General features: G+C 35.9%; 1 protein-coding gene across 2 annotated transcripts in view; it reads right to left on the bottom strand.

The window, feature by feature from the left end:
• CDH6 (cadherin 6) overlaps positions 1-17,953 on the bottom strand; it is a 49,589-nt gene that overhangs the window by 6,900 nt on the left and 24,736 nt on the right. For both annotated transcript variants that reach the window (XM_069492505.1, XM_069492506.1), the window contains exons 3-8: positions 14,853-14,972; positions 12,375-12,542; positions 8,602-8,789; positions 6,386-6,639; positions 961-1,097; positions 343-464 (exon numbers count right to left, since the gene is read on the bottom strand). In XM_069492505.1, the coding sequence (XP_069348606.1) occupies positions 343-464; positions 961-1,097; positions 6,386-6,639; positions 8,602-8,789; positions 12,375-12,542; positions 14,853-14,972 (989 nt within the window). The remainder of the gene's footprint in view (positions 1-342; positions 465-960; positions 1,098-6,385; positions 6,640-8,601; positions 8,790-12,374; positions 12,543-14,852; positions 14,973-17,953) is intronic.

Below are 17,953 nucleotides of genomic sequence, written 5' to 3'. Positions count from 1 at the left end.
GGGCAATTGCAAAATATGTTCTGGTTATTACTTTCGAGTACATATGGTAATTAAACTATCTGTTCACCAATAAAGATTTTTCCAATAAAGCTGTGACTAATCTATTTTAATGAAAACTTAAGACCAATTTGGAATGAGCCTCAGTCTTTGATGAACTTCCAGTTCTTAAAAGCTGCTGGTTCTCTTATGCCAGTCCTGCTTTGTATTTATAGCATTAATTTCCTTAGTATTCACTTCATAGACAATTCACAACTAGCCCTCAGTTCCGCGAATCATCTGAATGATTAGACGATCTAAATTAATCTGACTTTCAATTTGAATGCGCTTTCTTATGAAACTCACCTGATCCGCCTTTGCTTTTTCACAGACAAAAGTTTCATAGAACTCAGCAAATTCTGGGGCATTGTCATTGACATCCAGAACTTTAATATATAGAGGTACTCGGCTGCTTTGCTTTGGGTTATCTGTCACATACCAAACAGAGAGAAATAGGCATGTATATGTTGATCACCAATCCCCTGTAGGCAATGCTGACTCGCTCTCATTCACGCACAGATTCCCTGAAGCTGCTGTGAGTACTGCATTTTAGAACATACTTGACCTCTCTTATCCTTTGCCCCACACAAAATGTCTGAGAGTCCATTTTTTCAGCCATTCCTGTAATGTTATAATTTATAAGCTTTTTGCAATCAAATCCAGCAAATATCAATTTAATCTAATTTGAAAGATGCATTCCCATTTTATTGTTTCCAAACTGCGGAACTTCCATGGTTGCCTCTCAGCGAAAGAACCAACATGACTAGAAGAAACATTACTGCAAACCATTCCAGGGCTCTTTCCCTCAGTATGTAACCAGTGTATCATCAGTGCATGGTGACAAGTGTCAGCTGTGCTCTGCCGTGCTTGGTTGGGATACTCACTCCACCAACTGGGACAGCAATAGTATTAGGTTGGACTTACTGATCTCGGTTGCTATCACTGTAATGTTGTGCCACAGCAGTGTTTCACGGTCAAGAAGTTTCGATGTAAAAATCGAACCATTTCCAGAATCAATATTGAATATTCTGTCCATATCTGTGTGTCGATCGACAGAATACCTAAAAATGCAGAGAGGAATTCAGAAAGGCTTTTTTTGTATTTGCTGTTCTCACATCATAAAACTACTTCCAGAACATTTGTGACATGAATTTTTTTTACCTGTAGTGTATATTTGAATATCTTAACATTAGGCAAAATATTCTGAGAAATTAGTTCTTTACAATGGGTGTCTTAATAGCAAACTCACTAGACAGACAAGTTGCATGATTTTGATGCACCACTAAAGTTTGCACTAAAGTGGTGCAAACTTTGCACCACTAAAGTTTCTTTTCTTTATATGTAAGTTGGATCAAATTTATGTAGGAATTGTTACATTTTTAACTCAATTTTTAGAACCTCAGAACTTCAATGTGTGTGTGTATGTGTGTGTGCACGCATAGGTAGGGTATTGGCTATTTTCCTATTATCCATTTTATTTTAAAAATCATTCTGTTGGAAGAAGCAAACGATGGCTAGTGTGGCCAAGGTCAGTGAGGCAGGAGAGGGAGATGGGAGATAGGAGATGAGATTGGGGAAAGAGCCAGAATCCAGAAAGCAGGACAGGCTGGCCATAGTAAGGAGTTGGGATTTATTCTAAGTGCAAGGTAATCTACCAACGGGTTCTAAGCAGGGGAGTGTCACAATCTAAATCATGTTTAACAAAGACCACAGACTGAACTGAGGAGTATGGCTGGACAGCTGGGCTGTCACAGACTGATAGAAGAAGAGTGAAAAACAAGACTTGGGGAAGATCATATATTCCATCTTTGATATGCTGAGGCTGAGATGACTGAGAAAGGTCTAGGAAGAGCTATCTAGTCTGAAGCTGAAGATAAAGATCTGGACTGACACTCTAGATTTCCAATCCAACTGTCTAGAAAGAGAATGTCCAGTGAAGGAAGAAAAGCTCTAAGGACAGAACCACTTAAAGAACCAGTGGGAGAGCAGAGACCCACAGTGCCTGAAACAGAGTAGGAACTTGATAAATATTTAGGAAGGAGAGTTTGTATAAATTTGAAGAAAACCAAGAGTGGCATTTTGGAAACCAAAGAAGGACAGTCTTCTGTCCTGGTGGAAGACTAGTAGATTTTGAGAATGTTATTTTATTTATAAATTTATTAATATTGCTAGTTTTTATAATAGCTATGTAAGGGGACAAAGTTCGTGTGCATGTTTATGATGAGTGGGAGTATTAAAAAAAACTCCGAAGAAAGTTGATATGTTAAGGCTATTAGGAAAAAATCTTGCCCACTTCAGCTGGATTTTTAAAACTTACATCGTGATACAAAGTTTAAAAACATTGGCTCAGTAGAAATACAATTTAAATAAACGAGCTAACTAGTCAGACACATATGGAATTATTATGAATGCTCTAAGAAAAATAAACCCTTGCTACTAATTTGCAATAGTACACCATGTCCAAGATTCAACTTCAATAAATTATTTTGGTTTAAAATATAAGTAGTGAATTATAATAAACAATATATTTTACCTTCATAAAATTAATTTTTGTCATCTAGTGAGTGTTTAAATGAAATTTAGAGGTTTATTGTAGGCCATTTAAGCCTGACTTTAAAGAGAATTAATGATGTTCACAATGGGTATATATATCAAATTGTGTTGAATTTCAGCTTCAATGTATATAAAGTAGTGTTTTTATTATCAAAAGGGTTGAAACAGATGAACCAGCTATTGTTTTTGCCATTTATGTCATGAATCAGCATTTACTAAAAATTTAGGCAACAGCATTGAACTTACTTGATCACTTTACATTTTTAACTTGAGAAGGATAAATATTTTTAGCACACAGTTAATTACCAAAAAGGAAATCTCAATATTCATAGACTTTGTAAGAAATTTAATAATTATCTACAAACATTTCTTTCCTCATGAAAAATGTCAAGCTTAGGATGTGCCTCTTCTTGCCTTTATAAGCTGTTACAATTATATACAGCAGTGATCTTTTTTTTTGTTTTTTTGTCTCTTTTCCTCCCACTATAGGTTTAAGTTTTACAAGTAATTATATTTTCCCATCAAGCCTTGACATAAAGGGTAAGAGATGAGAATTTTTAGTTGAAGGCAACTTTCTATTTGAAAGAGAAAGTAACTTTTTAGGAATTACCAAAAATTATATACTATTTTTTCCTTTTATTGGGAGATTTAAAATGAATAGACAATTCAACATGCCTACATTGTTTAGAAAAGATGCTCACACACGAAGCCTTACTAGTTTGGTGTTTATCTTTCCAAAGTAATTTTAATTTATATCAAGGATGGTTACCATCCAGCCACATTAATTGTAAGCATCACTGATAAGAAACAAGGTAATCAATCCCTTCAGATTATGGTAGATCATTCTGCTAGGTAGCTCTTTTTTTCCCCCCAGGACTACATTGTATTCTGTGATTAAATAATTTGTCTTTTAATGTATCTAATGTATCCTCAAGTCAGGAAGATTTGTGGGTGAGGAAAGGAGGTCTGTGTGTGTGTGTAAATTTTTCATAATGTGTATTTATAGGGACATAAGATTATTTCATGAAAATCAAAGGGAATTTGTGATAAAAGTTATTGGAAGAAAATTATTTTATGTGATTAAAGAATTAAAGATATGTGCCTGCCTAATGATAAATCAATGTTTGCAGGAAGAATTCTCTAGTGTTAATTTTGCACCTAACACATTGTCTAGCACCTAGTTGTTCAATATTTATGGCTTAAATATCCAAAACTATGTATGGATGTACTTTTCTAATATAAGAATAAATTTTATCCTATAAAAGGACACTGAAATATACATTTATGTACCAATATATCTATGTGTATTTCTAGCCTTAAATCTGTATCTATGTATCAAATCCATATGTACCAACGAAAGGCTGGCAGCAAAAAACTTCAAAATTAGCTGACAACAAACCCAGTCTGACAAGCTAACTACTTTCTTTCATAAAACAGAAAATAATGCAGTGGATAAAAATGGTATTTGGTATAAAAAGTAATATAGACATAGAAATATAGCCTAAATTCCCAGAAGACATTATGTCTTTCAATTAAAAACATGTTGATCTTTCAAAGAGATAACCAAAGCTCATATTTGTAAACTTCTGGCATTAATACTTTCAAATTGAATTTGACCCTGAGTTACTAAGATTTTTTTTCTTACGCAGTTAGAGAGTGGTGTAAGAGAATAGTTGTGAAAGTACTTATGCTATTTGTGCTGTATAAGTGTATAAGTGAAAAACTATCATTCATTTTCCTTATTAATAATATTAAATGTATATGGAGAAATACTTGATCCATGGAGCTCACATGTGGCTACTCTGGGTTGACTAGGCCCAATTCAAGGTGTCTTATAGATATTCCAGTGGAATGATAAAACAAGAGTTTATTTGCCCAGTGATTTAAAATTATTTCCTGAAAATAAGCTAGGCATTTTTTTTTTAAATATGGGACTTATCATGAGGTCTCAGTTGAACAAAGGGCCCAATAGCTGAAAAGTTAGAAAATAACTGCCTTAGAGCCTCAAATTCTTTTGTCTTCAATAATATTCTTCACACAGCAGCCAGTGTGATCCTGTTAAAATGTAGTTTTAGATTAAGCAACTCCTTTACTCAAAACTATCCAGTGGCTTCTCATCTCAATCAGAATAAAATGCAATCTTTACCATGGACTTCAAAGCCCTATGGGACACGCTCACCACCTCTTACCAAACTTCCTTGTGGCCTCATTTCTGAACTCTTTTCCCTCCCTCATCTCTTTCAGCTGTGTAGGCTTCCTTGCTGCTCTTTCCACACGCTATGCAATGGATATCAGACCTAACTCTTGCTTTTTCCTCTTCTTAAAACGGTCTTCCCCAGTATCAGCATGGTTCACTTTTTAATTTTATTCACATCTTTACTCAGATAATTCCCTACCAAGAAGGCCAAATCTGACCACATTATCTAAAATACCACTCCAGGTACTCTTTATTTCCTTACTATGCTTTATTTTCCTGCTTACAATTTATTTTCACCTGATATATATTTACTGTTTGCTTGTTTCTGTCTGCCCCAATTAGAATGTAAGTCCCATGAGACCAGGATGATATTCCTTAGTGCCTAAACATACCTGGCACTTGGCTGGTGTCCTGATCAGAATCTATTTGTTGACTCACTGGCAAGAATTTCTAGAGCTTATCAATCTGTTTACTTTATTTATGGGAAATAACTTATACAATGATATTCTGGTTTAGCACTTTTCTTAGTCAACTAAGCTACTAGCCAAAGGCTGGAGGTTGGTTGACTCCCAAGTTTTCCTGATAAGATTCTAGAATACAGAAGCATTGGTGGTCCCCAAGAGCAACGTGACCTTCTTGCAACATTATTTATAACTAAGGAATAAGGAAAGTACAGGGATAACAGAACTTGCTTTTATAGAATAAATTTGGATTCTACTCTACTGATTTCCCCAAGATTTCACTGACATATAACATGAAACAGTTCTTGTTTATATAAAATCCACAAAAGGAAAAATTATGTATCCAAATGGAGCATAATTCTGCCTCTCAGTGTTACATGATAGGTTCTCCCACACTTGAAAAAAGGCTCTCCAGCCCAGTAGTGCCTGGCTTGTTAAAAACATGATACTTTATGCTCTTTGACAAGTCTCAAGTTTAAAGAAATCTTAACCCTTAAAACAAATCCCAGGCCATTCAGCTACCTCACCTTATGCTATTTCTACATAAGCAGTAAACTCCTTATAGCTCATTTTGTGTTTTTTTCTTCAAATTTTGTATTTTTTAGGTTTATACAGTCAGCCCTCCATATCCGTGAGTTCTGCAACCATAGATTCAACCAACCGCAAATTGAAAATATTAAAAAAATAAAATAAAAAGAGCAAACAATAAAAAACCCAATACAGCAATAAATAATACAAATAAAAAATCAGTATAAAACTATTTACATAGTATTTACATTGTGTTAGGTATTACAAGTACTCTAGAGATGATTTGAAGTGGGGGGGGATGTGGTTAGGTTACATGCAAATAATGTGCTATTTTATATAAGGGACTCAGCATCCTCGAATTTTGGTATAAGGGGGTGTGATCCTGGAACCAATCACTCAAGGATATTAAGGGACTACTGTATTGCTGCTAAAAATCATATTTATGCAGTGAGCAATGAGAGTTAAAGGTGCTATTTAGAGTAGTTTTTTCAGGAAAGCACAACTGTCTAATTGGAAAAAAAGGGATTCATCTTTTCTAACAGACAGGCAGGCCTCTGAATATAAACTGACTGAGGCTAATGAAAGAGGCATGTCGAAAAAGTGCGCTTACTTGACGGGATTCCTGGAGGCATCTGGATCCTGAGCTGTGACTGAGCCGACTGTGGTGTTTATCTGAGCATCTTCTCTTATCTGTAGGACGTAGGCCAGTTTGCTGAAGACAGGAGGCTCATCCACGTCCTCCACCACAATTCTGACTGTGGCTGAATCTTTGAATGGCCCCAGGTAGAGAAATCGTGGCTCGACGTGAGGATTGGAGGCTTCCACTTTGAGGGTATATACTTTCTTCTTTTCGAAGTCCAAGAGCTTGGGAGAGGGGTGAGGGAAGGAGGGAGGGAGGGACGTATTTAAAGTAGCCAAGATATAAAAAGCCAAGACATGAAGCATTTTTGGGACAAATCACTGATTAATGAATGTAACCATATTGCTTAGAGACATCACTACACATTAGTGTGATATTGGGCAAAGGCAAGAAAGATACAGTATAATTATTTTTTCCCCCCATACCTAAACCATTAGGTGGGAAATTATTATAAAGCCTGTGAAGGAGTTCAGTTGCCAAACAACCCTGAAGAAAGTCTGGGCTGAAACCATGGCTGACCTTGACTTAAAAGTGGGTGCCGAGATGCAAGGCCTCACACCGAGCAGGAGGGGAACCTGGAAGCAGGAGTCTAGTGTAGCCTGTCCTCTCTCCCCTGAAAAATCTTTATATTTGACTAGACGGGGCCACCGCCAGGGGCAAGGTGACAAATATGCAGATGATTCTATGTCAGATGTTCTTATGTCTGGCTTTAATTGTACCTGATGAGTGTTTAAAACTGGCCAATGTCTGGGCCCCTCCCTGGACCAAAATATCTAGAGTAGGGGTGGTAATCTGCACTATGAAACACCTCCCCTAGAGGTTCTAAGAATTCTCAGAATTAAGAAGCACAGGTATGCATTGTGATTCCCTCTTCCTCATTCAGATAAAACAGATTAAACTTTTTTTTTTTTGCACGAGGTAATAAAATATTCCAAACGATATTTTGATAAGGGTTTGCCAAAGGAGGTAATGATCATTGTCATCAAAGGTCTTTGGGAAAAGTATCTCTGCTTTGGAGACACAGTGAACCCAAATGCTTGTTGCTGACTTTTAGTTTTAGATGATAATATGACAAGGCTCACTAGAAACACAATTAATCAAGACGGTAGTGAATGTGATTTAGTCGGCTAGGCAAAATTTCAGTTCGAATCTGATAAGGCACCAAGAAAATTAGAAAGGTTAATGCACACTAATGGGCTTCCTAATTATATTATAGTATAAAACATTGGTCTGAGTGTCACTTAAACATGTTTTATTGTGTTCCAGATATTAAGACATGTAATCCAAAGCTTGAGAGGAGAAAGTTTCTTATTTAGTTACATCCACCTATGCTTATATTTACCAGCAAAAACAGTAGTGTGGCAAAAGAGAGAAAAATACTAGACCAATGTAATACTAGTGAAATCATAAAGAATTAATCAAAATTAACATTATTTTTAGTCTTAAAATAACATTTATTGGTTTTTAATTCTTACCACACTTTTGTATACTGCTCTGTAGTGCTAGATAATTTCAGGGGATAAAATAATGTACATTAGGGAAAAATGGGAACGCAAAACATAACAGATTTACTATTGTGTTCCAGAGAGTAGCTAAAAGGGTCACAGGAAATTCATGTTAATTAATTTGAATTTGTTGTATTTATATATCCTCTCTCTGTAATTCAAGTCCTCTTGATCATTGCTTGCATTACCCTTTTTCTTCAAACACACAAACATTTGTGTGTTTATTTCCTTGCTTTCTTATCTCTTCCCCCCCTAGACTGGAAAGATGCTCTTGATGACAGCAGAGACCATCTGTTCAATGTGACATTGCACCTCTAGCACCTAGGACCGTGACCGGCGCTGCGTGTTTATTGTTCATTTATGGTATTTACCTCATGTATGTTTATGTAAATACGTCATGATGTTTCCTTTATGTAGCATTTGTTTATGTTTACTTACTTAGGAGGTTCTTAATAAAAATTTATTGAAAGAATAAAATTAATACATGCATAAGATTACTTTGGACCCCTAAAGCCAACCCAAGAGTCTCAGTGTAATTAAAGTCAGCATTTTAAAAAAATAGTTATTAAATAAGAATCTAAAGTGATGTTTATGTGAGATGTATTATAATTGCCCCAGTAACTTGGGAACAAGAGAAAAGTAAATGCGTTCACTTGTATGATATTTAAGAAGCAGCATTACCTTTTTGACAGTTATAATCCCTTCTTGGGTTTCCTGGTCCGTGATGACATCAAACATATCCAGCCCTTCACCGTCTGTGATGCTGTACTCAATTTCGGCATTTTCTCCCACGTCAGCGTCACTGGCTTTGATCCTGCCAATCGGTGTGCCCGGTGGAGAAGATTCAGGGGTTTTAAACTGGTATGTACCTATTAATCACCAGACAGATAGAAGTCAAACACAGACTAAGCACACTCTATCATCATAAAAACAAAACCCATTTTCTAAAAGTTCTTTCAGACATTACCATGGATACAAGACAGATTTGAACTTTCCTCGAAATAATAAATGGTGGCCTGTTCTCCTTATGTCTTTACTTTCATGGTTGTTAAGAATATTTCTTCTATTTCATGACCTGTCTCCTTGTAAATGGAGAACACTTTTCTTGTCCTGTAAACAGGCTTCAAAGTTTATGGTGTGATTGTGAGAATGGCTGAACTGTTAGAGGAGGCACAGAAGGTTTCAAAGCCCCTGTTAACTTAATCTATCAGAAAGAATAGAGAAGAATTTAATCTGAACTGTGACTTTAAGCCAATTACTAGGTATTCTTTAAAAGAGTTCTTTCTGCTACTGCTAATAATAGCTGCACGTGGAAATAAATTACAGCAATTTGGAGACTGTGTTCAAGTAGACATTATCTTATTCATACATAGAGCCAGATCCAGTTGAGGGTTAGGGCTGTAGATAAATACATTGAGTGATAAAACTCTTAATTTTTTTCTTTTGTCTCTTTCTTTTAAATTTTATTACAGTATTTTTTCTGTGTATAGATTTCTCCTATACTTGTTTCTGTACTACTAATTCAAAACCTATATTTTGTAGATAGACATGTTTCCTATGTCTTCATGTTGTAAAATTATTTTAAGGAGATTACATGTGAGTTTCAGGGCCAGCATGTACATAGCACCAACAAAATAAAATAGTGAAAACAAAAGTTATGCTACTCTTATCCATTATATTTTACCAACCATTCATACAAATAATTTTAGAAAAAACTTAGACTATGGCACCACTAAAATGTAGGCATTCTGTAATAGTAATTCCCTAAGTATTGGGCTAAGCCTTGGTAAAATGATAAAACAGGTTAAGTATCTGTCTAGTGTATTCAATTTCCATTTTTAGGGCCTCCTGCCCTTTCTACATTCTCCTCTCCCTTGCCTTGGCAATTGCCCACTAAGTCACAGGCTATCTAAGAAAAGAGTTGAGTGAGTTACAAATCTCTGTCTACCAAGGTGCTGGTAAATCTTTATGTTATCTTTCCCCAGGACATCTCCATACCGAAAAGGAGGGTTTTGGGCAAAGTGGTGGGGATTCTGATATTTTCATTTGAAGCCTCTGTGGGGGAAATTTTAGGGCTCACAATACCTTTCTTTTACTCATTATGTCAGAAATTAATTAGCTTTTCTGTTTGTGCATTTAGCTAACTGATTAAATACTCAAAAAATAAAGAAAATTAAATTATTTCCTGCTGATCCATGTATATCTCCATTCTAAAGGAAGCCCATATTAGCTGATCATCTTTAAAAATGCCATGATACATCAGTCTACCAGACTTCAAGCTTTACTACAAGGCTATAGTAACCAAAACAGCATGGTACTGGCACAAGAACAGAGATATAGACTTTTGGAACAGGACTGAGAACCCAGATATAAAACCATCCTCATATTGCTATCTGATCTTTGACAAAGCATACAAAAATATACATTGGGGAAAAGAATCTCTATTCAATAAATGGTGCTGGGAAAACTGGATAACCATATGCAGAAGACTGAAACTGGATCCCCACATCTCACCTCTCACAAAAAGCAACTCACAATGGATAAAAGACTTAAACCTAAGGCGTGAAACCTTAAGAATTCTAGAAGAAAATATTGGGAAAACTTTTATAGACATCGGCCTAGACAAAGAATTTATGAAGACTACCCCTAAAGCAATCACAGCAGCAACAAAAATCAATAAATGGGATCTGATAAAATTAAAAATCTTCTGCACAGCCAAGGAAACTATCATTAGAGTGAATATACGAACTACAGAATGGGAGAAAATGTTTGCATGCTACATATCTGATAAAGGGCTGATAACAAGAGTCTATATAGAACTTAAGAAAATTAACAAGAAAAAATCAAACAATGCCATCAAAAAGTGGGCAAACGACATGAACTGAAACTTTTCAAAAGAAGACAGAATAATGGTCAGCAAACATTAAAAAGTGCTCAACATCTGTAATAATTAGGGAAATGCAAATCAATACTACAATGAGATATCATGTAACTCCAGTGAGAATGGCCTTTATCAAAAAGTCCCAAAACAATAAGTACTGGTGCGGATGTGGAGAGATAGGAACACTCTTACACTGCTGGTGGGACTGCAAATTAGTATAACCTAGGTGGAAAGTAATTTGGAGATATCTCAAAGAGCTAACAATAGAAATACCATTTGATCCAGCAATTCCACTACTAGGCATCTACCCAAAGGAAAAGACATTCTATAATAAAGACGTCTGCACTCGAATGTTTATGGTAGCTCAATTCACAATTGTAAAGATGTGGAAACAACCCAAGTGCCCATCAATACATGAGTGGATTAATAAAATGTGGTATATGTATTCCATGGGATACTACTCAACTACAAAAAACAATGGTGAAATAGCACCTATTATCTTGGATAGAGCTTGAGCCCATTCTTCGAAGTGAAGTATCTCAAGAATGGGAAAACAAGCACCACATGCACTCACCATCAAATTGGTACTAACTGATCAACACTTAGGTGCTCACATGGAAGTAATATTCATCGGTTTCCAGTCAGGTGGGGGGGGGGGTGGTAGGGGTGGGTAAGCTCACAAGTAATGGATGTAGAGCACACTGTATGGGGGAAGGGCACACTTGTAGCTCTGGCTTGGGTGAGGCAAAGGGATTATATGTAACCAAAATGTTTGTACTCCCAGAATATTCTGAAATTTAAAAAATAAAATAAAAATGCCATGATAGAGCCAATGGGTTTTCTATTTAGTGATTGAGATAACTTTCTTAGGAGATCGTGGTCAGAAAGGGATTTTGTTCCTAGAAGAAAAATTACATTAAAGCCAGTTCCCTCTTAGGTGGCTGCATGTGAAGGAGTTTAGCATACTGCTGATACAAAGTTGGTATTCATGGATGTTGTTTTTCCTTTTTCTTCCTTCCTATCTAATCACGAGAGTTAATGATTCTAGAGATGACTTTCAGTATCTCAATTAGCCATAATGTAGAAAACTATTTATGATTACAAATGGATTAAGTACATAGTTACTTCCACAGTTGTATTTTTAGAAACAGTAAAATGATAAAGCTTCCCCTTACAAAGCTTTGTGAGGATTTAAAAGAGATTACATGCCTGATTAAATTCACAAAATATAAAGTCAAATTTTTCCTAACAAATAGCAGCATGCTTGTATACATATGTTCTGCATAAGCAGATTTATGTTTGTGGTAGTCTTCTTAATAAGGAAAAATGAAACAATGATGTTGTCTTTACAACAATAGCCATATCAGAAATCGCTCAGCTAATTACCCATAGAGAATCATAAATGTTCACATTTCCTGAGTGTAAACAGTGTTGCCAACTCATTTTTAATAAAAGTGCCAGTTCTTACTAAGTCCACTAATTTTGACAATAATGACAGCAATGGAAAATAATCATTAAAGTTGGAGTTTTACAATAGTGGATTGAAGAAACTCATTCAATCAAATGTTCCTACTCTGGGGGAATCGCGGAGGATTGTCATTGACATCCGTCAGCGTGATGTTCACTGTGGTGGTCCCAGATAATCCTCCCATCTGGCCGCCCATGTCCTTGGCTTGGATCACCACTTGGTACTGTTCCCTGTTTTCTCTGTCCATGTTGAGCAAAGCTGTCTTGATGATACCTATGGATATGAAATTTAGGAGTGGAAAGGGATGTGTTAAGAATACTTTGTGGAATCACTTATTTATGCAAACAACCATAAACTGTCACCCACAATATGCAAAACATTATGCAGATGTCTTGGTAATATAAAGATATTATATACAGCCTTTATACTGAAGGATTTTACAACCATGCAGGGGAGATAGATACATTAAAAAAAAGCCTGTAATATAAGGAGAATAAAAATAAATACAGGTCAAATCCTATAATACTATAGATTATTAAATAAGACTTAATATTATAATTATGTTATAGATATATGAATTTTTTTGAGACAGGATTTTGCTCTGTCTCCTGGGCTAGAATGCAGTGGCATCATCAAAGTCACTGCAACCTCAAACTTCTGGGTTCAAATGATCCTCCTGCCTCAGCCTCTCCAGTAGCTGGGACTACAGGTGTGTACCACCATGCCTGGCTAATTTTTCTATTTTTTGTAGAGATGGGGTCTCACTCTTGCTCAGGCTGGTCTCTAACCCCTGACCTCAAGTGATCTTCCCACCTTGGCCTTCCAAAGTGCTAGGATTATAGGTGTGAGACACCACACCTATAGCCATTAAGTGTTATAGATGATACAGCAAGGTTTAAGTTGGCATGTGGTATAAAGGTATACTGCAGTAGTTGCTTGATAAAAGACATTTAGGTGTACTATGAAAAATTGTTAAGAAAGCTCTATATTTGAACCAACTCTTGTGTTTCACGTTACTGAATTGGCTAATTGTTCCTCAAATATACCTATCATAATGAAAGTTCTGAGGATTTTCTAAACCACAAAACTATGGTCTTAAGAAAACACAGTATCTCTCATAATTATAATCTTGTATAATCCTAGAGAATTTAAGTTTTCCTAAAGCTGATGTGAACTTTATTTCAACTGGTCCCAACAGCAATCAACATTCTTAAGTTAGGTTAAATTTATCTCTATTGTTAAGTAGTTATAAAATAATTAGTTAAAAGAAACTCTAAAAGTTCGCCTAATTTCTATGTAGGGTTTATGCTTAAATTAACTTTCTTTCAAAAATCACCAGAGAAGGCTTTATAACCTTCTCTGGTAGCACGTTCCAGTGCTTAACAACTAATGAAGCTGAAAATATCTTTTTTTATTTTTAACAAGAATACCTCAGACAACAGGTCAATTTTATTCTTATAGTCCTGGCTTCAGTGAAAGTGCAGCTGCTTTCTGTTCTCCAGATAACAGTGCTTCTCTATTTAAATACAGGAGATCACCTTAGCCTTTTGTCCTTTAAGTTGAATAATTCTAATTTTTCATCCTCATTGTTTTTCAACTCAACATTTTCTTTCTCCTTGGGATTCTTTCCAAGTTCATTGTACCTCTTAACACATCGATTTCCAACTGGATGTGGGTAACCTAGAGAGGTTTTGATTTCTACTAACAATAGTGGATGTTTAAAAAAATGTATAAAAGGAAATTACCACATTATGATAGCAAAACTTGGTGTAGAATTTACTATGCAATACAAATCGAATTTACTAAAAACCAAATCATTATAAGCTAGCATGATACTTGAGAAAATACAGAAAAATGAGATATTGAAAAGAGGATTCCATAAGGCAATTCACTTTGATTAGGGCTGTATCAATTAGGATGGCCCAAACAATGATATGATAGCAAATAATGCAAAATCTCAGTGGCCTAGTACAAATAAAGCTTATTTTTCATTCATGCTCCAAGCAGGCAAGCAGGAACCTCTGCTCATGATGCCACTCAGACATCCAGGCTGCAGACTCCATCTGAACGTTGGTTTCCATGATCACTCCGGCACGAGGAAAGGAATGTGGTGGGTTGTGTACCAGCTCTAACAGTTTTACTTAAAAGTGACTTGCATCACTGCCACATTTTGTTTGCCCAAATAAATCACATAGCTACATGTGGCTTCAGAGCAGAATAGAGAGATGCATTCCTACTAAGTAATTAGAAAAAGAAGAATCAAAATATATGTAAACAGGCCTAATAGCTATCAGAAAAGGTTGATCTTTTAGCTTCACCCCAAACTGGAAGGAAAATAAAGCAATGCATATTTTTTTTCTTTGAATCAACCCTATAGAAACAGTGGATGAAAGATTCATTGCCAGATTTCTTGATTAAAATGATCCAGATGTCATGTTTACAAATGTATCATTAGCATTTGGTAGATGAATGCAAGAAAATTCAATCACACAGACTGTTTTTATTAAAAAGTATGCTAGCTCAGTTGAGCATGCTAATTAAAATTACAGACTGAGAAAAAGACGATCAAAAAGGAATTCTAACCTGTTTCCGATTCAACTGAAAAATAGGGCTGTCCCTGTAGAATACTATAGACAACTTTAGCACTATTCCCATACGTTGGATCATCAGCATCAGTTGCAGTGACTTGGACAACAAAGGTACCTGTAATGACAGAAACATAAACTGAAAATAAATCAAGGCTTCATTACAATCTTTGTTACACACAGAAAAAGAAAGCACAGTCTTAATTTTGTGTAAAACTATCATGGCAAGGAAGTGCAGAACTTCTGTAGGATGCTTTGTTATACAGGTTTGGATTCTTCACTCTAAAGGGATGTGATCAACATTTATAAATATCATAGGATGTTAAAGAGAAGCATGGAAATGATCATGACTTTGGGTGGCATTGATTCCAACCCATCTCCAATCATTGGGTTTGACTGGACCCTTGCTGTGGTGATTCTTTTAAGTTATCCAGGACTAAGTCAATTAGCATCTTGTGTTACTTTGTCCACAAGAATTAATTTAGGAGTTGTCCAGTGAGGGGGCCACTCATGATTTTGCTGGAAATTCTGTCGTAGATACATTTTCTCCTGGACTGTAACGTGCTGATGTATATTGCAGCAGCTATTTTGTGATCTTAGCAATGCCAGCCTGAGGACAAAGTGGAATAGAATAGACAATTACAGAGAAACAGCTAGAACCCAGAACAAATCATGTCCAAAGCCCACTTTACTTTTGGATTTAAGTAATGTAACCAGGAAATACTTTTACTCTTTAAACTAGTTCGAGTTGAGTTTCTTGTTACTTGCCAATAAAAGCATCCTAAGTGATAAATCTACCTGATAATTCTAAGAAGTTGAAAGAATTTGAACCTTAAATGTCATAGTTTTGGATTAAAATAAAGAATTAATTGGAAAAACAGAGCATAAAGATCTGGAAGCTGTAATTCCAAAAGATGATTATAATTAAATATACACAGAAGGCTATTACATTTTAGATCAGCATTCTTATTTTAGGGATCACAGTTGCCTAATAACCTTCAAAGTATCCCTAACCCCCTGACATTCCATACAAATTTTCATGTGTGTGTTTACATGTCTATTTCACTGATGAGAAAGCCCATAGATTTTATCTGATTCTCAAAGGGCTGTGACTTTTAAAAAGGATAAGACCCTTTGATTAAGATCATTTTATGGTTGACTTTTGATATTCATATCAGATACGCAGTAAGCATACTGCTACAGTTCTCCTGTCTATGAAAAGGGCAGGGAAGTTACATCTAGGGAATATTAAAATTTCTACCTTGCTTTTGTACTATCCAGCCAACTTCATTTATCGAACAAATAGATTGCACTATGTTAGGGTTGGGTGCTCTGGATGTACAGTGCTGGTGCCTGAGACAGAGGGCCCACCCCTTTAAGTTGGCAAGGCAGGTGGGGCGAATGAGAGCATCCTGTGATTTCAGAGTGAGAGCTAACAGAAGTCAACGAACACTCAAGTTCTTATTTGACATTAATACGAAATTTGACTGCTTTTAGAATGTGATTATCTGGATGTGTTAAGTGCCTGTTAGCTGCCAGATATGGTACTAGGGGCTCTGAGCTTGTTTTTTCATCTAATCCTCATGATAACCCTTAGGAGTTGACATTTATTATTTATTTTTTTCTAGATATAGAACTGGAGGACCAGAGAAATAAAATAATTTGCCCAAGGCCACACTGCTGGTTATTAGTGGAGATGGTTTCAAATTCATGTCTGTTCAATATCAAAGTACATTATTCTCCCTCTGCTGTTAGTTGTTCCACTAGTTTTATGGACTTTCTTTAAGATGCCTTTATATATCACAATAATGACATGTTCATTTATGATAATAATGAATATCGACATAGTGCCTGTGTGCAAATTGAAGAAAGTCTTCCTTTTCTCAAGATGTGTTACTGCCAGTTACTCCCAACTATTTGTAACACATATTTAATTCTATAATGGTTTCAAAAGTGAATGGCGTCCCCTAGAAGTTGTGCAGTGCACGACCTGCACAGCCAGTTTCAGTTGCCCTGATTGGTGCCGGTGACAAGATTATCCTTCATTAATTCTTCTGCCTTTTACCATCTAGAGGAAAAACATTTTTTCCCCCCTAACAAACTTTCCTCTTTATAGAATTCCAACCCCCCTTTTTGCTTTGGTGAGGGATTGTGATTTCTATCACAAAACAGTGGTTTTAAATAATGAGATGAGCAATTTTTTCATGAGAAAACTTTAGATGTTTTACAGTCATTTTGGTGGATTGTGTATTTTCCATGTCTTGGATCTATGAACTACAACGTCTCTGGTATCCAACTCACCGAATCACAATAAAGTTGTGTAATTTCAGTCCTTTTGAATTTGACAGAGTGAAAATAAACATAACCTTTTACATAAGTAGTCTAAAATTTGTCACTGTCTCCCATGAAGTATTTGAACATGGCTGAGTGATATCAGTATGATTTTTTCCCCTTAATTTAAATCCTGTTTACCTTCTCCCAATTTAAATAAATTAAATGCACACACATCAAATTTGAAATTGGTAGTGGAATTGTGCATAAAATATTAATTCACACCATTAACGTTATGAAAGTCTCTTAATTTCCACCAAGTAGTAAAGGATATGTCCTCTAGACATCACCTGTATATTGTTTTTGGATTTTAAAAAAAGTTTTCTTTGAGTCTTTTTCCCAAACATGCAGTTACTTAAAGCCACTGTCACTACTCTTTGGACTGGACTGCAAGTTCACGCTTTTATTTTCTACTGGGGAGAGCCCTGCTTGGAGACTGACACCAAAGTAGGCTGAGAGAAATGGAGAAGGCTGCTGTCTTCCAGCCTAGGACAGGGGGTGGGAGTTCAGGGTGGGAGGAAAAGGAGGTGGTCTTCCTTCCTGTCTCCTACCATCACCCTGCTTTTCATACCCTCATCATTAGAGGAAATGCTGTTTTCTTAGAAATAATAACAAAATGAAACTAGAATAATATTGGGAAACACAGTACACTTACAAAAACGACTACATGGATTGTAGAAGTTAGCATCTAAATTCATTCAACTCAGTAAATTTGGCTCATAGCATTCCTTACTGGGTGGATGCACTACAGGAGAACCTGTTTTTGGT

This window comes from Eulemur rufifrons, chromosome 17 (genome assembly GCF_041146395.1).
Source record: "Eulemur rufifrons isolate Redbay chromosome 17, OSU_ERuf_1, whole genome shotgun sequence".
Classification (NCBI taxonomy): Eukaryota; Metazoa; Chordata; class Mammalia; order Primates; family Lemuridae; genus Eulemur; species Eulemur rufifrons.
This window is presented reverse-complemented; position numbering and strand designations above follow the sequence as displayed.